At 36.5% G+C, this 15,615-nt stretch overlaps 1 protein-coding gene across 3 annotated transcripts in view; it reads right to left on the bottom strand.

The window, feature by feature from the left end:
* The window catches only part of LOC126457159 (androgen-dependent TFPI-regulating protein-like), a 257,589-nt gene that overhangs the window by 237,512 nt on the left and 4,462 nt on the right, over positions 1–15,615 (bottom strand). For 2 of the 3 annotated variants that reach the window (XM_050093237.1, XM_050093236.1), the window contains exon 2: positions 8,858–9,001. The exons of the other annotated variant lie outside the window; for it this stretch is intronic. In XM_050093237.1, the coding sequence (XP_049949194.1) occupies positions 8,858–9,001 (144 nt within the window). The remainder of the gene's footprint in view (positions 1–8,857; positions 9,002–15,615) is intronic. 3 annotated transcript variants of the gene reach the window in all.

Genomic DNA, 15,615 nt, shown 5'->3' with positions numbered 1-15,615 from the left:
TACACATGAAACTTCCTGGCAGATTAAAACTGTGTGCCCGACCGAGACTCGAACTCGGGACCTTTGCCTTTCGCGAGCAAGTGCTCTACCAACTGAGCTACCGAAGCACGACTCACGCCCGGTACTCACAGCTTTACTTCTGCCAGTACCTCGTCTCCTACCTTCCAAGAGCACTTGCCCGCGAAAGGCAAAGGTCCCGAGTTCGAGTCTCGGTCGGGCACACAGTTTTAATCTGCCAGGAAGTTTCATATCAGCGCACACTCCGCTGCAGAGTGAAAATCTCATTCTAGTCTTACACATGATTGAAAATAGTCTGACAAAGTTCGGATTGTTTTTCAATTTCACGCCTGTGCATAGTATGTTGGTAGCACTCCGTCACCTTGCCTGTTATGCTGTGTAGCAGACTTTAAAGCTGTGGAGGTCATCATAACGAAAAGGCAAGGGGTCTCGCTCATTTTGTCCATGACTGTACATGTGGGTTTTTTAGGCTAGGCAGTAGCTTGAGATGCTTTGTTGAACACTTGCCAGTCAATATGCAGCTAGGAAAGTCAAACAGCATTAAGAATAACGACATTTTGACTGTCAAACTCTTATCAGTAACCTGTCAAAGTATTCATAACAAAGTTCCTGGATTTACTGCCCTCCACGAAAGTTCTTGTCCTCATATTATTCTTTGAACTGAGAGCTGGCTGAAACCTGAAGTGGAAAGCTATGGGATATTTAGCAATATGTATCTGAAAGAGAGATTAGAGCCCATCATAGGGGAGTGTTTATTGCAGCTGATGAAAATATACTCTCTATTGAGGTCAAAGTGAAGCTACCTGGTCGCATATAACAGATGTAGGTGAAACCAAGTTAATTGCTGTTTGTTTTTACCGGCCACCCAATTCTGATGTGACACTTCTAGAGTCATTCAATGAAAGTCAGTAGCACACCAATACTCATATCATGCAATACTAGTTGGAGGCAACTTTAACCTACTGAGTATAAACCAGGATGCCTATGGATATAATGTGGGGTGGGGAAGGGCGGGGGGGAGGGAGGAAGGGAAAGAAAGTCATGCGAAGCACTTTTAAACATGTTTTCTGAAAACTGTCTTGTGCAGCTAGCTCGGAAGCCCACACAGAATGGAAATGTCTTGGATCTTTTAGCTACAAATAAAATAGGCGAGACCTTATTGACAATGTCAGTAAAGAAATAGGGATTGGCAATCTGACGTCACTATAGCAACTACAGCTATGAAAGTAAGTCAGTCAAGAAGACTAGGAGAGTGTTCCTCCTGGACAGAGAGTGAACTGATGTCATTTAGTTCCAGTAAGATGGACATAGAGGAATTATGGGCAAAGCTGAAGCAGATTGTAAATTGTGGTCTGGAGATTTTTGTGCCTTGTAAGTGGATCAAGGATGGAAAGACTCACCATCATTTAATAACAGTAAGTTAATACGGATGAGTAAGAAAAAACACCCTGTAATGTTCAGATACAGCATTAGTAGTGTCCTGCTTAACACATTCATGTTGTTTAAATATCTGGGTGTAACGTTGCAAAGCAATTTGAAATGGAACAAGCATGTGTGAACTATGGTAGGGAAGGCGAATGGTCAACTTTGGTTTACTGGGAGAATTTTAGGGAAGTGTGGATCATCTGTAAAGGAGACCAAATATAGGATGCTGTTGTGACCTATTCTCAAACACTACTCAAGTGTTTGGGATCTGTACTGGGATGGATTAAAGAAAGACATCAAAACAGTTCAGAGGCAGGCTGTTAGATTTGTTACCGGTAGGTTCTAACCTCACATAAGTGTTACAGAGATGCTTCAGGAACTCAAATGGGCTGCCTAATGCCTGAGCCCAAAATATTTTATAGCAGAGTGACAGCTGGAGACCTCCTATTTCCAGGAAATTGATGAGGAAGGAAGAGGAGGGGTAAGATTGACACATCTGCCCAATGTATTGTAAAATCTTGTTCAAGAACTCTTGTTATTCTACATGATAAATAATTAAGTAGTGTGAGTACATAATCAGTCAACCTTACGCACATATATGTTCAATACTATTTAATAATACCCTTGTACTGACATTCTACAGTCATACGCACTCTTCAAAAGCAAAATGAGTAAACGTAAGCAACTGAAGAGTTATTATGAAATGAAATTAATGATTTTTTATTTACATTTTAATAATGCCAATAATGTTGAAGAACAGCACCTCTCCTGCAAATGTACATCTCCCTAACTTCTACAACTACATTTATACTCCACAAGCCACCCAATGGTGTGTGGCGGAAGGTACTTTATGTGCCACTGTCATTACCTCCCTTTCCTGTTCCAATCGCGTATGGTTCGTGGGAAGAATGACTGCCAGAAAGACTCCATGCACACTCGAATCTGTCTAATTTTACATTCGTGATCTTCTCGAGATGTATAAGTAGGGGGAAGCAATATATTCGTTACCTTATCCAGAAACGTACCCTCTCGAAACCTGGCCAGCAAGCTACACCACGATGCAGAGCACCTCTCTTACAGAGTCTGCCACTTGAGTTTGCTAAACATCTCCGTAATGCTATCACGCTTACCAAATAACCCTGTGACTAAACGCACCGCTCTTCTTTGGATCTTCTCTATCTCCTCCGGCAACCCAACCTGGTACGGATCCCACACTGATGAGCAATACTCAAGTATAGGTTGAATGAGTGTTTTGTAAACCACCTCCTTTGTTGATGTACTACATTTTCTAAGGACTCTCCCAATGAATCTCAACCTGGCACCCACCTTACCAACAATTAATTTTATATGATAATTCCACTTCAAATCGTTCCTTACGGATACTCCCAGATATTTTACAGCCTCACCGCATCACCAGCCTGTGGATACACCTGCATCACAACTGACAGCTTTGCTGCCACCATGGCATCCAACCCACACAAGAGTCAGTCATCATGTAAAGTTTAAATATCAAGACATTCCAGGTACTCTGCACACTATGGATGGGGACCGGAGGGGGAGGGGGGGGGGGGGGGGGTTAGGGAGGATGGTAGGGACAGTGATGTATTTTTTGTTTGTGTGTAGTGAAATTATTGATATGCACACATTACATCTCTGACACAGATTCTTTATCTTTGTTGTAACTGTCAACAGTGGTGTTAATAATTATGCACCCATTAGTTTCATTAATTTACTCTGCATTTGTGAATCACAACATAAAAATGTTCAAAACAAAGAGATCTCTGGCACAAGCTGCTGGTTAGAAACCATGCACTTTTATGCAAATGAATAAAACATGTTAGCAGTATCACAGTAGTATTTCACAAATCTCTTACTCACTCCACTCTAAAGTTCTTTACACTCAGGCACAAGGTGGTTGCAGTGGGGTACAGTGAGTGACAAATATTCACTCCATATAAAATTTAAAACCTGTATATTCAGATGGTCATAACTACTATCAGAATTATGGCCCAATTTTTGTGTGGAATTGATTATTGGTGCTGATATCTAACAAGCATGCTTTCTCCTCCCATAATGTGAGGTCAAGTTGGTGATGTTTTGTTGTTAGTGCTGGCATCACTATCCAACACAGCAGAACTTACACAGTTAGTGCTGCAAGCAAAGTACCACTGCTCCAATATCTGTTGTTCACCAGATTCTCTCCAAAGTAATCATCAGGTGCTTGTGCACAAAGAATTACACAGCTGTTTGCATGCAGTGCTATATATAGACTCAAACAGATTTGCCCCTCCAGCCACCATACCCTGGCCCTTTCTCGGTGTTGTATAGAGGATACATTCTGTATAACGTCTCCATTGCACATGTTGAAAAGCATGGGTTTTTTCCCCAACTGCCCCAGACACCTTGGTGACATCTCATGCCACAAACAGTCCATTGTCATAGGGTCATACTTCCCAGACCCTGAGCAACCCTGTGTCACCAGCCTGTGGATACACCTGCAGCGCAACTGACAGCTTTGCTGCCACCATGGCATCGAACCCACACAAGAGCCAGTCATCATGTAAAGCTTGAATATCAAGACATTCCAGGTACTCTGCACTATGGGTGGGGAAGGGGGGGGGGACAATGATGTATTTTTTGTTTGTGTGAAGTGAAATTATTGATATGCACACATTAGATCTCTGGCACAGATTCTTTATCTTTGTTGTAACCTTGTCAGCTCAGTGTCTTCTTGACCAAACATTCTTATATGCTTTCACTGGTGAATGAAAGTTAATTCTGTATATTTAAAGAATACGTATCATTATTTATGTGGCATACCTACCTAATCCACAATGGTCTCAAGAATACATTTTCTTAGGTAGTATTTCAGTGTTATGTTTTGTATTGCTTGAATCGAATAGAATACTGTTTACCATTCCTATCTTTCTTGATAAGTTTCTCCTACTATTGAGAACTTTACATGTATCAGCAAACATTTTCCTAAGAATTATGAATCCTACATGTTTAAATATAAATTATTTTTATTCAAAAACTTATTCCTTATGAAAGTATTTTGATTTGTGCACAGCTCCTAGACTATTACAGTTTTTGTTTCTGTCACAGTTTATTCTCTCTATATATCAGCCACTCTTGGATTTGCTGTAGACAATGCCACTCACTTCAGTCCTAGATGTTTTGTAGAGGTTATTGTCAGACTGAATAGTACCTAATAATGTCCTAATAATTCCACAATGTTACAAAGATTTCATTAAGTATTTGTATTGCTGAAGAGATGGATCAGAAAAACAAAATGGTGGTAATGAGAACACTGTTGTTCTCAAAGTAATGCAAATTTCAACATAGGCATGTAAAAACATAGGAGCTATAAAGAAAGCAAATTTGCATACAGAAGATGGTGGTTTAATAGACTTGATTAAAACCTAATATTAATGGAACTGCTTCAAAATCATATTAGTCATGCCTTAGACTTACTTAACAACATAGGAAACTCACAAGAATAATAAATTATAGATCTTTCAGTCTTCTATCCATAACACATAAAATTATCATCAACCCCACAAAAAACATAAGATTTTAATCAACAAACTTATTTCAGAAGTGGTACTAGTACAGTAGACCACCCGCAAGTTGTGAACAAAACTATAGAATAGATTAATGTGTATGAATTACTCCTTTGTCAGGGATTCATAGATTTGAGAAAAAATGTGCTTGCCTAAGTATCAATAAAATGTTTACTAGAGCTCTCAACAATATATGTCAGTGCTACAGTTTCTATCAGGCCTCACCAGAATAAATGAAAAATCAGAACAGAGAGCTCAACCCGGCAAAGAGATTTGTACCTCCAAAACTATTCTTGACAGTCCTAGAGGAAGTTTTTAGTTTCCTAAATTGGAAAAAATGCTCACCTCATCATATTTTTTATTTGACAAATATCTTTATGAACACACTGATGGTGTTGCCAATGAGAAGCCCTCTGTCACCAGTAGTGGTCAATGTAAGAGGAGCTGGACTTTGCTAATTTTAAGCCTGATTTTTTGGAGACATTTTGTGAGAGATCAGTGGTGTGATTCCGTGGTAGTACTTATTCATTTATTTGTCCATGAGACCTTGTTGTTACATAGACTGTATATAAGATGTTGGACGTCATTTAACAGAACACTGTTTCCGTCATTTTAACATCATCAACCTCTTATGGTTACACTACTTATTACTGGTACATTATTTGTATTTGTTCAGTGGTTGCAATGTTACTACGGTTTCCACAGATAAGACTGGTACATTGTTATTCATACTGGTATATTATTATCTATCAAAATACTCTTTCAGACTGTAGAAGCAGTGATCAATTAGATATACATTTACTGTGGCTTTGAACCCTGCTATGTTGTTTACAGGTTGTATGTTACTTGGTAGTTTCCTGAATACCTTTTTTCCAAGGTGCAGAACACTTTAGTAGAGCTTAGTTTTTGTATGGTGCATATAGAGATCCATTTTTTGCCTTGTGTTGTGAGTGTTACATCTTCATTTTTGAGGAAGGGTGACGGATTTTCAATTGCATAGTGCTGTATGAATACTATGGTTTCAAGTATATGAAGGCATGGTAGGGGGAGGATTTGCATGCAGTTTTCTGAAGAGTGGCTTGCCCGATTTTCTGTGTTTGGCACACCTGCTACGATTCTCATGATTCTTTCTTCAATTCTAAATACTTTGAAAGGTGTTTGGAGAAGCTCCCTTGGAAAATGACTCCATACTTCAGGACTGATTCGACACTTGCATATTATACATTTTAGGCAGTCTTTGCTACAGCAGCTATCACGGATCCTCATCACATAGCAAATTGTGTTCAATGTTTTGCTGAGACTCTCAATATGAATTCCGCACCTGACATTATCCTCGATCCAGAGCCCAAGAAACTTTGTCAGGTCAACTCCATTTACAGCTTTGTTTGACAACTGGATATTTATAGTATGTGGAACCTTTTACTTGACATTATGGAAGTTGATTGCTAGTTTTTTCTTCATTTATAATTAACTTATTGTATGTGAACCATTTTGCTATGGTACCCATTGTCTTTGTTATGTTATCTTGTAGTAAGTGTTCTGATTTTGGAGTAATGAGATATCTTGTGTTGTCAACAAACTGGTAAGCATTTTGACACAGTATGTTTGCTTATTGGTCATTTACAGATAAGAGGAAAAGCCTGACCCAGTCATTAGGTGTGCTTCTGATGCCTAGTTGATTTAATTTCCATAGGAGTGTTTCATGATCTATAATATCAAATGCTTTTGACTAGTCAAGACATACACCAATCATATATTTGCCACTGGCCACTTTCTGGTAAATTTTGCGTAGGAATTTGTAGATACTACTGTTGGTTAGTTGGTTCTTCCTAAACCTGTGTTGTGCTGTAGATAGGATTTGATATTTTTCCATAAAGGCTGTAAGTCTTTTGTGGAAGACCTTCTCTAGAATTTTTGAAAAGTCAGACAATAGGGCAATTGACCCGTAATTGCCAACTTCTTCTTTGTTTCCTTTTTTGTAGACTGGTTCCGATTTTGCAATTTTTAGACAAGCAGGGAGAGTCCCTGATGCCAGCGCACTATTGCATAAATTATTAGTGGTTTTACAATGGTAATAAAAGGCATCGTCAGTTTTTGGACCACCTTCATTCCGCCCATGGAAAAAGAAGAAAAAAAATCAGCAGGGAAATAGAAAACAACACATGCCTCCATTTTCTGCACATTTTGGTTCATCTCTAAACTGGCGGCACCTTGGGACATGAAGTCTATTGCAAGCCAACACACACATTTGTATCTGCAAGTAGCCATCTGCCTCCATCTGCTGCACATGGGTTATGTCCTCAACACACATGTCTATAGGACCCATACTATTGCAGATGACAATTATCTGTGTGAGAAACTTGAATGTCTCAAAAATGTGGCTCTGCATTTCAAACTTTATGTGAGCATCCTACGTCAAAAGGCTGAGGAGGAAAGATTCAAATCCATGGTCTTCCTACTATATGTAAGGAGTCTTTCTTCTAAAATATGTTAGGACCTAAGCATGAACTGAAGGTTCTCATTATTTCTCTGAAGGATTACTTTCTGCTATGTGTACATATAACACGTGTCAGTGTGGACTTTCATATGCTGGGCAAACAACATCAGTCATTACATGGGACATTGATACTACACTCATCTGCTACAGCCCAACAAATCAGTAGTGGTTGAACACTACACTGGGACAGCTCACTACATGGAGTATGAAAGTATGAAGATTCTAGCTTTTACATCATCCTTCTGAGAGTTATTGATTAGGAAAGTCATCAAAATCCAATAGACAAATGGTTCACTTTATCCCAGTTGCTGTTTTAACTCGGTTAAAATATGAAAAGCATCATTTGGAATAGTCAGCTCTCAAAGACAATAGTACAGAACCAGAGGTCTTAATGTCTAGTGTTTATAAACTACAGTAGAATACATGACACAATCTCCATTATAGAGAGTGTGTCAGTAGTACATGTCATCGCTGCTTGAGTGACATTTTTTCAGCTGTGATGATCTGTCTCTGCAAGCAACATGCTTTTTAGGTGGGTGGGAGGGCTCCAGCATCAGTATTATGGCTCTGAAGACAACTGGATAATTCTCAGCCAAAATATCAGCAGAGGACACTTACTGAATACAGCTGCAGTCCTGGAACTTTGTAAACTTTGTAGAACAAGCCTTATGCCATGGAAACAAGAAGATTCAATTCCGAACCTGTTGTTATGAAAGACATTTATCAACAAAATCACAAAGTTAAAGCTAACAGATTAGTGAATGGGCTACCATGAACTGTCATTGTCACAGATAACCCATTCAGAATCTGTATTAAATTGCTCCCAGTGCTTGGTCCATGCTACTAAAACCACTCCAAAACAAAGTTGAATCCCTGGTAACCTCACTACTCACTTTACAACATTAAGGAATTCTTCTACATGTGTGGGAATGGCATTAGCTTTTAGAACATTTTTACAGTACTTTGCTGTATTATCATCAACTGTTTTTAATATCCACTGTATTAGTATGAATGAATGAGAAAACCTATTTCACTGCAAAATGGTCAAGGGCTAATAAAGATTCCTCGTTTCTGATGTTTTCATGATAAATTAACAATCAGTCTAAGAGGTGGGACACATAATAGTATTTGATTTGCAGATCTTTTTAAATTTAGTTTCTCTTGATTTCCATAGAAGTTCACTTAGACATCATATATGTAGGAAACAAAAATTTTCTATGATATGTTACTAGTAACAATGCAAAAAAATGTTTTGGGCAGCTGTGTTTTATCACACTAGGGGAAGTAATTTAAATAAATATGTGATACCTACTACACTATAGCTAGAATTGTATCTGAAGCTCTATGTACTTACAAGTGATAATGGAAATACAAACGTCCTGAAAGTGTAATTGTTCACTTTCCTTACATAATGTTGGACCTGTTGCAAGTAGCTATTTGACTGCAGCTCTAATACATCTTGGACAACACAAAGAGCAAAGTGAAATGTCTGTATTTCCTGTAAATAATGTAGATAATTACTAAGGGGTGTAGTTTCTTTTGCTAAAAAGCAATTCAGTTTTTTTAGGTATGCTTACATTACATAAAATTGGGCATAATAAAGTATGAGAATGATTATCACAGTTTATTTATTTATTTAGCATCCAATAGATCACACATGTGATATAGAATTTGTCATTTGATTACACGTAACACATAACAACACATACACATAATAAATGGACAAACATATACAAACAGCAAAACAAATTACATACACATAGTATATAAGTAGTGTACAAGAACTTATTACACAAAAACAAAAGTACGTGCTCATACTAAACTATTATAGATCATGAACTACGCCTTATACACAAAACGTACTACGGATATTTAACAGATTTTTCATAAGTACCATAACTACAAAATTGAAAACGTAATTAAATTAGTTTAAATTTTTTAAAAATAAGTACAGGTTTCAATCCACAGTCTGAGACAGGTATTCATTTACACTGTAGTAGCATTTTTCCATCAAGTATTTTTTTTACTTCACGCTTGAAATTATTTTTGCCTTTCAATTCTTTAATTTGAGGTGGAAGTGCATTTAAAAGCTTTATTCCTAAGTGGCTAACATGTTTCTGACTTCTAGTTTTTGCTACACAGGGAATGTGGAAGTCTTTACAATGCCTCGTATTGTGATCATGGTAGCTTGAGTTGGTTTGGAGATCGTAGTTATTTTTACTGATCATTTCCAGGCATTTAAAAATATATATCGATGGTATTGTCAGCATCTTTAGTTGTCTGAATAAGGGTCAACATTGAGTTTGTGGTGGACTGTGTGTCATGATACAAATTGCCCTTGTTTGCACTTGACTTGGTTTTCCCCAAAAACTTATGCCATAGCTTGCAACTGATTGGAAATAACTAAAGTACACCACTCTAATACATTCCTTGCTACATACCTTGGATATTATTCTTAAGGCAGAACATGCTGAGCTAAGTTTCTGAGTAATATATACACTGTGTTCATTCCAATTTAAATCTTGGTCAATTCGCATTCCCAGAAACTTTGTGGTGCATACTTTTTCTATTTGCTTGCTATCCAGCATAAGATTTCCCCTTGACACTTGCTTCCATACTGTATAAAGTTTGTTTTCTTTGTATTTAATGTCAGCTTATTTGAATAAAACCATGACTGTATGCATGAGAGCATTTTTTCTGCTGTAGTACACAGTGATTCTTTTATATCACTAATTATGATACTCGTGTCATCTGCAAATAGTAGAATTTTGGCTGAGCTGTCTGGAGCCTGTATATCATTGATATAAATTAGAAATAACAATGGGTCCAGAATGCTGCCCTGTGGAACACCTATTTCAATTTGTTTTGGTTCAGATATGAGTTTAAAATTGTGAAGATTGTTGGATGACCTCAGCTCAACAACTTGTGACCTGTTTTGCAGATAAGATTCAAACCATTTTTTAACAGTACCCCTGATGCCTATTCCTTCAAGTTTCCCTAGTAATATTACATGGCTCACAGTATCCAAAGCTTTGGATTAATCTAGATTAATTCCAAAAACCTGTTTATTTGATTCCAAATTTCTTACTATTTCTGTTGTGTAGTCCAATATGGTTGTTTCTGTACTGTGCCCTGCTTGAAAACCATGTTGACTGTTAGTTTATGTTTTCTAGATATTTTGTAACCCTGATTTTCATTAATTCCTCAAGTAATTTGGAGAAGGCTGGGAGGAGAGATATAGGTCGGTAATTTTCAATTTTATGTCTGTCACCTTTTTTGTATAGAGGTATAACTTTAGAGATTTTAAGTTTATCTGAAAATATCCCTTCACTAAGGGACAAGTTTGCGATGTGCATTATAGGTTTGACAACACATGAAGCAATTTTCTTAATTATTGATACAGGTACATCGTCCAACCCAGAGGACATTTTGGATTTCAAGCATTTAATGACTTTTAGAACTTCATGCTCATCTGTTGTGATTGCCGTCATGCTGGTATTTACCATTGGAGTCATCACTGTTGGTTGTTTTTAAATTTACTACTTAAAGTAAGGGAAATATTTACAAAATAATTGTTTACATAGTTTGCCATGGCATCTTTTTCTATGGGGGTATTTTCATTATTTTTAAGATTGATTTTCTGTTCTTTAGTTTGACCCCCAGTTTCTTTTTTTACCATTTTCCACATCATTCTGGACTTGTTACTAGCCTGCCTTATTAATCTATCATTACTTAATAATTTTGCTTTTGCTGTACTCAACAAACTACTGCTCATGACATGTTTTTCCCCTTGACACTTGCTTCCATACTGTGTAAAGTTTGTTTTCTTTATATTTAATGTCAGCTTATTTGAATAAAACCATGACTGTACATATGAGAGCATTTTTTCTGCTGTAGTACACAGTAATTTCATGGTTTAACTTGACTTTTTAATTCTGGGTGTAATCCAGGTCCCTTTGGATTCAGATGATCTATAACTCAAAAGCTTTTTTGAGAAACACATTTCAAAGTATGTCATAAAAGAGGAAGCAAATGTATTGTAAGCATCATTTGTGTTTGTTTGTGCCAAGACCCCTGACCAAACTGCATGTTTTAAAATTATTTTTGAACTGATTACAATTTTCAGTAGAGAAAAATCGTTTGTACTCCTTTTTATTTTCCTCCTCCTTGGGAGTTGCAGTGACATTAAAGGTTAGTGCATTATGATCTGATAATCCTATATTCATATTTGTAACTGCAACTTCATGTGTGACCACATTTGAGAAGATGTTATCTATTAGGCTTTCAATGGCATCTGTTGTTCTAGTGGGAGCTGATATGTGGGGGAACAAGTTGAAGCTTTTTAGTATGTCTAAAAACTTGTTTTTACTGAACTCTGGACCAGTAGATTAATATTAATGTCACCACAAAGAATTGTGGTAGAGTTCTCATTTGAGAAAATTTTATTTATTTTATTTAATTTTTTTATTTTATTTATCCATCTGTTGACAATAAATATTGTATGGATGTTGTAAAAGGTACATGTAAGCCATTTCAAAGAAATGGGACACAAACAATATATATGTAAAAAAGTACAAAACAAAATAATACAATGAAGTTAATAATAATACAATGAAATTAATATAGCCTATATACATCCCTGCTTGTTATTTTAAGTGCATAGTCTGTTTTTCATAAGGCTTTAGTTTTGTCCTCCCTAAACGGCAAGGCCTTATATACACAACACTGCTTAAGTATATATTTACATCACACAACAGCTGTCCTTTAAGTATGTAAATGTAATGAATGATTAAGTAATGAATGATTTGGTACAGATAGAGTATTTTCCATTTTGCCTTTATAAATACCATCAGAAAAAATTTATTGGCGTACATAGTCATTTACAGAACAAAAACATTGTTCTACTAGAAACTTTTTAAATTCTATTTTAAATTTGTTATCATCTTCTAACTGCCTGATGTTGACTGGCAGTGCGTTGTACAGTTTTGCACTGATATGGCTCACATGCCTTTGTGTATTCATTCTTTTTGTTCGCTGAGTATGGAGTGCTGCACTATTACGGGTATTGTAGTTATGAAAGTCGGCATTTGTCTGAAAATCTGCAATGTGGGTCCTGACATACAATACACATTTGTATATGTATAATGATGGTATAGTAAATATTCTAAGCTTTTTGAATATGGGTTTGCAGTGTGTCTGTGGATGACTGTGAGTTATTATTCGGATGGCCCTCTTCTGCAACAAAAAAATTTGTTTTAGGCGCCCTGTTGTGGAACCCCAAAATATTATTCCGTAAGGGGCAAGAGATTGAAAATAGCTGAAATATGCCATTCTGGCACCCTCTGAGGTACAAACATTTGCAATAATTCTGAGGGCAAAACAGGCTGAATTAAGTTTCTGTGCAAGTTTTATTACGTGGTCATTAAAATTTAAGTTTTCATCCACATGAATCCCTAGCAATTTTGTGGATGTCACTCTGTCTAAGGCTTTGTCACGCCACACCAGATTGATATTTACATTTTGACATCTTTTCCCAAACTGCATATAATTTGTTTTATTTGCATTTAATGTCAACTTGTTTGCATTGAGCCAAGAGTGGGTGTAATTTAGTACTCTATCAGCAGTTGTTGGTAGCAATAGCTTTGGTGCACTTATTATCACACTAGTATCATCTGCAAATATTATTGCTTTGGCTGCATCGTCTGAGATGTGAAAATCATTTATATAGACAAGAAACAATATGGGCCCTAGGATGCTGTCTTGTGGTACTCCTATTTCTACATTTTTTGCCTCTGATACTGAATTTATTTTGTGGTTGGAGTAAGTTGATGTCAGTCCTACAACCTGTGTTCTGTTTTTTAGGTATGATTCAAACCATTTTTTTCCTATCCCATGTATACCCAACGCTTCCAATTTTCCTAAAAGAATGTCCTGGTGCACAGTGTCAAAAGCTTTGGAGAGGTCTAAATTTACTTCTACTACACTATAATCTTTTTCTAATTGTTGAGGATTTCTTCCAAACTCTTAAGAATTTACTACGTAAGTGTAGATAATAATTACTATTCATCTTAATATAAGGTGCATTAAAATAGAAACAAACTGGAGGTTGAAAAATGAAAACCGAAGAAGTGTAGTATTGCCATTGCCTATAGAAGATGTGGTTCCTGTACGTCCACAGACGGACCAGCTTGCTGCTAGAGGGCACAGTGCACACCTTCGTGAAATCAAATTACTCAATGTAATCAATGCTGCCTGCAATTGGTCCACCACATCAAGACTGAACCTCCTTAATACATGTTGTTAGTCATATGAAGCCTGTAATCATTTTAATTATCTCCAGGCTTTGTGAGTGGTCTGTTGTCAATTTGTCTTAACAAAATATGTTGAACTATGGGCAATTTAATAACTGTGTAATACTTGTGGTTGGTGATGAATGTAAACTTTTACAATATACCAGTGAAACATTTGTCTCTGTCTAACTTGTGGAGCATTACGTGTGTAATTAAGTATGTTTATGTATCCTTGTGTCTGTATTTTATGTCTTTACATGTTGATAACATCCATACAATTTACACAACTTACAGATGGATAAATAAAAAATAAATGAAAGATTGAAAATGGCGTTGTCTTGATCAGATTTTTCTGACACTACAGTGTTCTAGGGAAAGGATTGAATGCTTACATGAGAAAAAATTTCTAGCCTTCTTGAGAAAACAAATAATAGTGCAACACACTGGTAATTTGCTACATCTTGTTTCTTTCCTTTCCTGAATAGCGGCTTGAGATTTACACTTTTAAACAACATGGAAAAGCTCCAGTTGACAGCAAATGGTTGCAAGTATTTTAGAGCTGTTTAACAATAAGGTGACCACAGCTCTTACTATAGAAATCTGAGATGGTTTCCATGCCTGTATGATATGTAAACTTTAAATTTATAATTATTGTTAAAGTGCGTTTCTCATTAGCTGATGTTGAAAAGAGAGAAGTAGATTTGTTTTTTGAGGACTCAGGTAATACATAACTATTATTACTAATTATGAAAAGGATAGATTACATAATAGTTGATATTCCACCCTGGACTTTCCACTGTTTGACTATTATTACTGTTTGATTTGAGTCCACTGACAACTGCACACTTAAATTTGAAAATTGCAGTGTTACAATTTCTCTTCTTCTTCTTATTCCACTTCTTCAACACTAGAGACCATGATGGGCCTTCACCTCCTCAACAATCTGTGAGCATGTGTCTCAGTTCTCTGCTTTTGTCTTCCATCTTGGTAAGGCCAGCCATCTTGCACCTGGTTGACCCTTCCTTCCTTGGAGCAGAATCTTCTTTTTGTTGCTCCAGTCGTCTGTCACCCTCTTCATATCTCCTAACCAGTGTATTCTCTAAGGTTTAATAAGTTTTGCTTTATATTTCCCTTGCATAATTTGTAATTTTTGGTTGTTTCTTACTCTCCAGCCCTCTGGCTCTTTCTCAAGCTGTAAATCTGATACAGGATTTTTCCCTCAAATTCCCTTAGGTTTTTTATATCCACTTCTATTATTGTCCACATTTCTGGCCCACACAATTTCTCTTGGATGCATAATTGTTGTGACATAATTGTCTAACTGCACGACAAAAATATTTGGGCTTTACTTGTCTGCTGTTTTGCTATTTTCTGTACAATTATTACTTTTTTATTGGCAATTCTAATATAATTGCTGTTTGCCACTTTGTTCACCTTACTGATTACTTTGTTGAGTACTGTCTTGTATGCTTTCAAAAGCTCTTTGTTGCTGATGGCAAAAATCAAGTGAACTATGATATGTACAATACAATACAAGACACAAAAATTATTTACCTGTAACCTTTGCCTCCTTGTGCAGGGTTCAGATTGGAAATCATGACCAACTCAAAAGAAATTTAAAAAGCACTTCAATAAACACTTCTACTAATTATTTATCATCTAGATTCAAGTTAATTCTTATTAGATACATCACAAGTAGACTGCAGTGTCATTGTGAAGCTGTGTCACAAGTGTTTGCGTATTTTAAACAGGCATCTGTTGTCACAAATACAGATGACTATTTTCTTAGAAAACTACTAACACATACAAGTACATGTTAAGC

This window comes from Schistocerca serialis, chromosome 2 (assembly GCF_023864345.2).
Source record: "Schistocerca serialis cubense isolate TAMUIC-IGC-003099 chromosome 2, iqSchSeri2.2, whole genome shotgun sequence".
NCBI classification, from domain to species: domain Eukaryota; kingdom Metazoa; phylum Arthropoda; class Insecta; order Orthoptera; family Acrididae; genus Schistocerca; species Schistocerca serialis.
Note: the sequence above shows the minus strand (reverse complement) of the source record. Positions and strands in the feature narration are given on the sequence as shown.